The sequence below is a fragment of the Rhinoderma darwinii genome, assembly GCF_050947455.1.
Source record: "Rhinoderma darwinii isolate aRhiDar2 chromosome 11 unlocalized genomic scaffold, aRhiDar2.hap1 SUPER_11_unloc_2, whole genome shotgun sequence".
Taxonomy (NCBI): Eukaryota; Metazoa; Chordata; class Amphibia; order Anura; family Rhinodermatidae; genus Rhinoderma; species Rhinoderma darwinii.
In genome coordinates, this window is record NW_027461851.1 from 223,054 (window position 1) to 231,540 (window position 8,487).

At 48.5% G+C, this 8,487-nt stretch overlaps 1 protein-coding gene across 1 annotated transcript in view; it reads left to right on the forward strand.

Annotated features, from left to right (window-relative positions):
• The window catches only part of ENO4 (enolase 4), a 43,938-nt gene extending 35,687 nt beyond the window's left edge, over positions 1-8,251 (forward strand). The window contains exons 8-13 of the mRNA XM_075847759.1: positions 4,337-4,504; positions 4,647-4,772; positions 5,392-5,581; positions 5,913-5,980; positions 7,549-7,666; positions 7,920-8,251. Coding sequence (XP_075703874.1) covers positions 4,337-4,504; positions 4,647-4,772; positions 5,392-5,581; positions 5,913-5,980; positions 7,549-7,666; positions 7,920-8,017 — 768 coding nt within the window. The 3' untranslated portion in view covers positions 8,018-8,251. The remainder of the gene's footprint in view (positions 1-4,336; positions 4,505-4,646; positions 4,773-5,391; positions 5,582-5,912; positions 5,981-7,548; positions 7,667-7,919) is intronic.
• The last annotated feature ends 236 nt before the right edge of the window (positions 8,252-8,487 follow it).

The window sequence follows — 8,487 nt, forward strand, 5'->3', positions numbered from 1 at the left end:
CATCCAGTCCGTCCTGCAGGGAGAATCCCAATTATTGCTTCTTTACAGGCAGCGGTATCAATGTAAAACACCATCAGCCTTGTATATAGGCCTGCATATAGCCCTGTATATAGTCACGTATGTACCGTATCATCGTGTAAGAAAATACTGTACATACCGTGTCACCACGTAAGAAAATACTGTATATACCGTGTTATTTGTTTATATACAGGTCCTTCTCAATGAATTAGAAAATCATCAAAAAGTTCATTTATTTCAGGAATTGAGCTCATAAAGTCTCTCGTATATTCTATAGGTTCATCACACACAGAGGGATCTATTCCCAGCAGTTTTTCTGTTAATGTTGATGATTATGGGAACAGTTACTGAAAACCCAAAATTCTATGTCTCAGAAAATGAGAATATTGGGTGTTAGTTGCAGATTGTCGCCTCCTGGTGTGACCCTCTAATCAGCGAATCAACGCAAAACACACGGAAAGGTTTCCTAAGGCTTTAAATGGTCCCACAGTCGGCTTCAGTGGCTGCACAATCATGGGGAAGATGTGGACCTGACAATTGTCCAGAAGAGTCATTGACACCTCCACAAGGAGAGGAAGCCACAAAAGAACATTGCTAAAGAAGCTGCTGATCACAGAGCGCTGTATCCAAGCAGATTAACAGAAAGAGAGGAAGGAAAAAGTGCGGTAGAAAAAGGTGCACAAGCAACAGGGAGAACCGCAGCCTTGAAAGGATTGTCAAGAAAAGTCCATTCAGGAATCTGGGGGAGATTCACAAGGAGTGGACGGCGGCCAGAGTCACTGCTTCAAGAGCCGCCACACACAGACGTATCCGGAACATGGGAGAAAACTGTCGCATCCCCAGAGAGCACGTCAGAAGTGTCTTACCGGAGTGAAGGAGGAAAAAGGACAGGTCTGCTGCTCAGTGTCCAAAGCAGAGGCGCAGCGAGGTTCTCCAGCACCCGGGGCAAAGATTCAGTTTGGCGCCCCCCCCCCAACCTCTTTCCTGACATCTCCTTCCCCCTCGCCGTGTTTGTTTTCTCTACCAATCAATGACGTGTCATTTCTTTTCCACATTTTTTTTATGCAACTTGACGAGCATATAAACATTTGTACATTTTACAAGCAATATAGTTCTATAAACAATGCCATAACCAAGCTCAGTACATGAATATAGCACCAGAACAAAGCTCAGTACATATATACAGCACCAGAACCAAGCTCATTACATATATACAGTACCAGAACCAAGCTCAGTGCATATATATATATATATACACACACACATACAGCACCAGAACCAAGCTCTGTACATATATATACAGCACCAGAACAAAGCTCAGAACATATATATACAACACCAGAACAAAGCTCAGTACATATATACAGCACCAGAACAAAGCTCAGAACATATATACAGCACCAGAACCAAGCTCAATACACATATACAAGACCAGCACATATACAGCTCAACTTAGTGCAACCCCTGCCGTATAGGTTTCCACTAAATTGTTTCCAGCTCCCATCATGCCCCGAACAATGATAAGGATATGCTGGGAGTTGCTGTTTCACACAAAAAAAAATAATCATATAATCATACCACCCATCATCTCGCTGCAGATCATTCAGTGACTACAGTGCTGATTAGAGGCAGAATAAACATTTACATTAAGTGACTCACCGGTGACGTCTCAGATTCTAGTTCTTTTTCTCCATCCGGTCCAGACCTCTATGATGACTTCTCCCGGTCACAGCCCATTTCTGCAGTTTGCCGCGCAGATGTCTTCAGCTTCTCACTTTTCAAACATTTCTACACCTATAAACGAAGATAAAGTTCTCATTCTACCACACACTACGCCCCTAAATATAATAGCGCCATACACTGCACCTCTAATTATAATAGCACCATACACCATGTCCCTGATTATAATAGCGCCATACACTGCACCTCTAAGTATAATAGCACCATACACCGTATCCCACACACACACACTGTTCCCCCTGTAGATACTGCCTGCCATAGAGCCCCCTGTAGATAGTGCCCTACATATATCTCCCCTATAAATAGTGCTCCACATATAGCCCACCCCTGTATATAGCCCCCTGTAGATATAGCCCACCCCTGTATATAGCCTCCTGTAGATATAGCCCACCCCTGTATATAGCCCCCTGTAGATATAGCCCACCCCTGTATATAGCCCCCTTGTAGATATAGCCCACCCCTGTATATAGTGCTCCACATATAGCCCCCCCTGTAGATAGTGCCCCCCATAGATAAAGCCACCCCCGTAGATAATGCCACACACTTTTTTATTACGATAAAAAACAAACTATACAAACTCATCTTAATCCCGTTCCCGCGCCGTCCGGCGGCAATGGAGATCCGCTCTCTTCTGCGCAGGTCTCCTGGGGTTGAACGATGCAAGTAGCGTGATGACGTGATAGCGCCGCTTGCGTCTATGAAAGGCGATTATTGGCGGGGCAAACTGACTTTCCCTGTCCATCAGCGCCTTTCAACTACGCAAGCGTCCAAAACTTACCCGGCCATTCATTGCTTCTAATTGTACCTGTGTCCTATAGACACAGGTACTATTATAGTGCAGGAGGGGGTGGCGGCGGCTGGTTTCAGTGGCGCCGCCGACCCCCTCAGAGAGGCAGCAGGCCGCCGTCATGGACGGTGCGGCCCTTGCGCCCCCTTCTAAGTTGCGCCCCAGGCACATGCCCCGCCTGCCCCCCAGCTACGCCTCTGTCCAAAGTCCTGTTTTCAGATGAAAGTCAATTTTGCATTTCATTGGGAAGGTCCTGGAGTCTGAAGGGGGGACAGAGGGGTCTGGAGAGGGACAGAGGGGTCTGGAGGGGGACATAGGGGTCTGGAGGGGGGACAGAGGGGTCTGGAGGGAGGACAGAAGGATCTGGAGGGAGGATAGAGGGGTCTGGAGGGGGGGACAGAGGGGTCTGGAGGGGGGGACAGAGGGGTCTGGAGGGGGGGGACATAGGGGTCTGGAGGGGGGGGACAGAGGGGTCTGGAGGGAGGATAGAGGGGTCTGGAGGGGGGGACAGAGGGGTCTGGAGGGAGGATAGAGGGGTCTGGAGGGGGGGACAGAGGGGTCTGGAGGGGGGGACAGAGGGGTCTGGAGGGGGGGACAGAGGGGTCTGGAGGGAGGACAGAGGGGTCTGGAGGGGGTCAGAGGGGTCTGGAGGGGGTCAGAGGGGTCTGGCAGCGGCTTATCCCACCCCATTAGAATAGCCAGGCTGCAGTCAGGTAAAGCAGGTGGCGGTGAGAACAACATTGATATCTTGTTACCAGGGATGTGTCCAAAACAAGTTCATGTAGATAATGGGAGATCTCGGCCTTCTCTCCAGCCGGTCAGGTATTGTTGCAGTGACGGAGGCCTCTTCCTGATGGATCTCACGTATGACCATGGCGGTCATAGAAGGAAGGTCATAGTAGTGAGAAGCTCCAAGGCCAAACGTTCCACCAACTCAATTCTGGAGGAAATTTCTGGATGATGGAGTTTGAGATTCAATAATATCCTTTAAGATGGACGATTCTCCACTGAATGCTCCGGACGTGTGTGAAGGGCCCCAGGCACGGGATCCTCATCTCGTAGGTGATGCAGAAGTTTCCATTTCTCACCATTTCCCTGCGGCAGCTAGAACAACATTTTCTTAGACCGGACGTCTGGTCGAAGGTTTGATCCATGGAGCTCTACAGTCGGCAGAAGACGAGGCCATGACATCATGAGCAGAAACAGGAGTCTCGGGAGCGGAGGAGTTCGTCGTGGATCGCTCCGCTTCTTTCTGTGCGCCAGGATTTATGTCCTCCCGTCCACAGCTTGTGTATGACGATGACGTGCAACGTTTTATCAACTTATTCCACCATGTTTGCCCCAAATACCATCAATCCTGAGGAAGGGGCGTGGCCAGAGTTACAATACTGCAACATATGTATGATGTGGTTACATCAGGCTCCGCCTCTTGTACTTGCTCCGCCTCATACAATGGACGCCATTAGTAGATAACGCCCAGTGGGGCGGGGGCTCAGTCATTATTGTAACATTTGCCTATTATGATAGATGCTTCCTGTGCGGCTAAGACCGTGAAACAGAAACGGTCGGAGCGGTCCGTATTTAGGAGGCGCAATATAGTGATAAATTTGGCGCATGTTTCGACTTCTTTGATTTTTCTAGCGATATATTTTACAGATTGTAATGGCGGCGCTCGGTGCCTAAATGAAAATGATCAAACTTCTAAGAACGTCTTTTCTTTTGCGCAGTTGATTTTTGGCGTCACCATTTTGCCGGCTCTTCCCCTGAACTCCTTATTTGTGTCTCTTCCAGCAGCCGGTAATTAAGAACGCGTCGCCGCTGGGCTGCCTCGTCCTCGGATGTGACCGCCTGGATCAACCTCTGGAGTTAATACGAGACGCCTGCGAACATCTTGGCCTAGAACTGGGAACAAACGTGTATTTAGCCATAAATTGCGCGGCCCATGAATTAATAGACTGTGTAAGTAGCGAGTCGCGCAGATTAATTGAAAGTGTTTTCTATGTTAAGTTCGGTTTAATTTGTCGTATGTGACCTTTGACCTCGTTACATTTACTGCTCAGCGTCTGCAATAAAACATCTTCATAATCCCCCTCCCCCACAGAACAAAGGACGATACGAAGTCATCAGCGGATCCTGGAAGAGTCCTGACGAGATGGTCGATCTGTATGTGGATTTAATTAACAGGAACGCCGCCATCATGGCGTTAGTGGATCCGCTCCGGAGAGAGGTAATGTTGCCGCCTCATTAACCCTTCCATGTGTCGATGGTGACTTATATTTAGTGAGTTGTGATGTCATCACGGAGCAGGTCATATGTGAGGTGACCTCTGATATCCTTATAATTAACAGTAGCAGCCTCATTATGACAGTCTGCTCTGTCCAGAAAGGGTTAAAAACAAAGCTGCAATGGCGTAACGTATGTTACCACAACGCGGTTTGCGAACGTTACCTAGAACTGCTGCTATTGAACATGGTTTCCTACCGCACCATAACCAGCCGGCTGCTGTAGAAGAGGAAGCTTCAGGTCGACAAGAAGAGGTTCTGCAGCAGCCGGCCCTTCTCAGTGCTTCTGACATATAATGGGATCAGTCATAAATAAAATCATAATCGTCTTATCTTCCCTTGTGAAGTGACGTCAGATATCTGTCCACCATCCATTGTAGAATCCACCCTCCAGAACAATGGCGGCCGTCACGCTAGAATGTGGCCCCTGAGCCATGTGATAAAAACGTTGTGAAGTCGCTGCCCGCGTCGGCCCTGAAGAGGCTCGGTAGTTTTCTTCCGCCAGTGCCGTCCTCCATCCTGCGGCAGCCGCATCCCCTCCCACCTCTCGTCTTTCTTTATCAGGACAGGCAGCAGTGGGAGACCCTGGGAAAAGCCGTCGGCTCCAGATGTTACCTGATGGGAGATGTGGCATCAAGATCAGGGTGCGACCTCCTGCAGGGCAGCAACGCTCCCGTCTGCAGCGGCCCCGTCCTCCAGCTGAAAAATGAAACGACCGTGTCCGACCTGCTGTCCGCCGTGCAGCTGATTGAAGGTAAGACGAGGAGTTCCTCATCCTGCACTTTAATATAATGAACCGAATTGTGCATCCAAACAGGCGCCATACTGCGGCCCGAGCCGCCACAAGTTACAGGTCTGATGTGGTGCTATAGTCACACGCGGGGTTAATACGAGGGGACTGTGTATGGAGGTCACACGCAGGGTCAATACGAGGGGTCGGGGTTAATATGGGGGGGGTCAGCGCTCAATCCATCGATTTCAATTGAAGATGCTACAACACGATTAGTTTATCGCTATTGACTTATGGCGGCCGCGGCTCGGAGGATAAATAATATTTCATCACCTTTAACTTCTCATTTTTCCAGGAGAGAAGCGTCTGACAGTGTGGGGCTGCTCGTCCGAGGAATGTGCGGAGGACAGCGTTGTGGATCTGGTATCTGTCCCGTTTTGTGTCCTTGTACTATGACTGAGGAGGAGGAGCCAGACTCCCTGCCCTGGATCCCAGAGGAGGAGGAGCCAGACTCCCTGCCCTGAATACCAGAGGAGGAGGAGCCAGACTTCCATCTAATGTCCCAGGATCATTTCCTAATACTTCACGCGGCTCTGTCACCAGATTATAAGTGCCCCGTCTCCTACATAATGTGATCAGCCCTGTAATGTAGATAACAGTGGTCCTAGTAATAAAAAGTCTGTCACCAGATTATAAGTGTCTTGTCTCCTATATAATGTGATCGGCGCTGTAACATAGGTAATAACAGTGGTTATTATAAAAACGATCATTTTTGACAAAGTTATAAACCATTTTAGCTTTATGCTAATTAGTTTCTTAATAGACAACTGGGCGTTGTACAGAGGAGTGTATGACGCTGACCAATCCGTGACCAATCAGCGTCATACACTTCTCATCTTTCCAGCGTCTTTCACCGCACAATCACATTGTAACAATAAGTGTATGACGCTGATTGGTCACGGATTGGTCAGCGTCATACACTCCTCTGTACAACGCCCAGTTGTCTATTAAGAAACTAATTAGCATAAAGCTAAAATGGTTTATAACTGTCAAAAATGATCGTTTTTCAAAATAAAAATCACTTATCTACATTACAGCGCCGATCCGATTACGTAGGAGACAGGGCACTTATATTGTGGTGACAGCATCTTTAAATTAATCTATATAACCCTGAGTGCGCTCACCTTAAAAGGAATGTCCGCCTTGCGCACCACTTTGTTTAAATCTAAATATATTCACTCAGAGCAGATATGTGGTGTAAAAGCACACAGCGTACCTGCCCTGGAACCCGCAGGGGATTCCAGCCCAAAAAAATACTAGGGAGAGCTCACTACATACAGCTCCCATAGAGTTACATGATAACATTCTGCTGCCTGCAGCCACCACTAGGGGGAGCTCACTACATACAGATATATATACAGCTCCCATAGACTTACATGATAACATTCTGCTGCCTGCAGCCACTAGGGGGAGCTCACTACATACAGATATATACAGCTCCCATAGAGTTACATGATAACATTCTGCTGCCTGCAGCCACCACTAGGGGCAGCTCACTACATACAGATATATACAGCTCCCATAGAGATAAATGATAACATTCTGCTACCTGCAGCCACTAGGGGGAGCTCACTACATACAGATATATATATACAGCTCCCATAGACTTACATGATAACATTCTGCTGCCTGCAGCCACTAGGGGGAGCTCACTACATACAGATATATACAGCTCCCATAGAGATAAATGATAACATTCTGCTGCCACCACTAGGGGGAGCTCACTACATACTGTTTACACATTGATTCCCTGTAGTGGCGGTTGCAGGTAGACAGAATCGTATCATGTAACTGTCTTTGTAGGAGAGCTGGACCTTTGTATCAGAACATCTCCGGTCCGGTCTCTATCTTGATATATTATGACCGCACCGAATATTCGGATCTAGAGATAAACTTTCAGTTCCACTTATTTCTTGCTTGACTTTCCGCAGGCCGTAGGACTTGGGGTGAGGTTTATCAAGCTAGGAGGTCTGCTGCGCGGCGAGAGGACGGCGAAATATAACCGACTACTGGCAATAGAGGAGGATCTGATCCGCAGCGACACGCTGGGTAATGACCTGGAGGGGGACTCATGACATTGTTACATCTTGCAGTCTAACAACACTCGACTATTGGGGGGGGGGGGGGGGTTCCGCTAAACACCCCCGGACGTTCTAATCACGATACTGATCTTCATCCTGATCTGAGGGGTGCGGCGTCTATCGTCCACAGTCTGCCGCGGTGATCAGCAGGGGGGGACGGACGATCATTGCCGATTGTTGCCGCAGGTATTATCTGACCGTTTTTTTATTTCCCCGTCCAGGGCGGCAGCGCGAGTTTGAATTTCCTGCTCTCTGGAACGATCCACAAGTTCCGAGTTGTCAAAAAGAATTAGCGGAAAATGGTAAAAACTCGACATGAAGACGTTCGCTCAACCATCAGTGATCGACGTGAAGGACGGGGGAGGGGCTGCTGCTGGACAGTGATGCTGTAATAACCAACAGCAGTAGAGACGCGTGTGACCAGACCGGCGCCGAGACCGCAACCCACTGCGCCAAACTCAGAGACTCGCCCCTAACTATGATCCGATCCCCATCTTTCTGTTGTGTCTTCTGTGACATTTTCCAATTAAATTCTTATTCTGCTGTACCAGGACTCATCGTCCTTGGATCGCCGCTTATTTTGTGACGATAAGGGGCGCCGATCCAAGGAGGCTAAAGGATCACCACATACAGCGAATGAAAATATCTCAAGACGTCAACATTAAAGACCGGAAAATACACGTCCTCCTGATATGGTGAGAGCGGAGGCAGAAAGTGAGGTCACCGTCTCCGCCCACACACAGCGCCACCATTCAGCAGGAGGTAGATATTGAGGTGGACGGGGTCTCA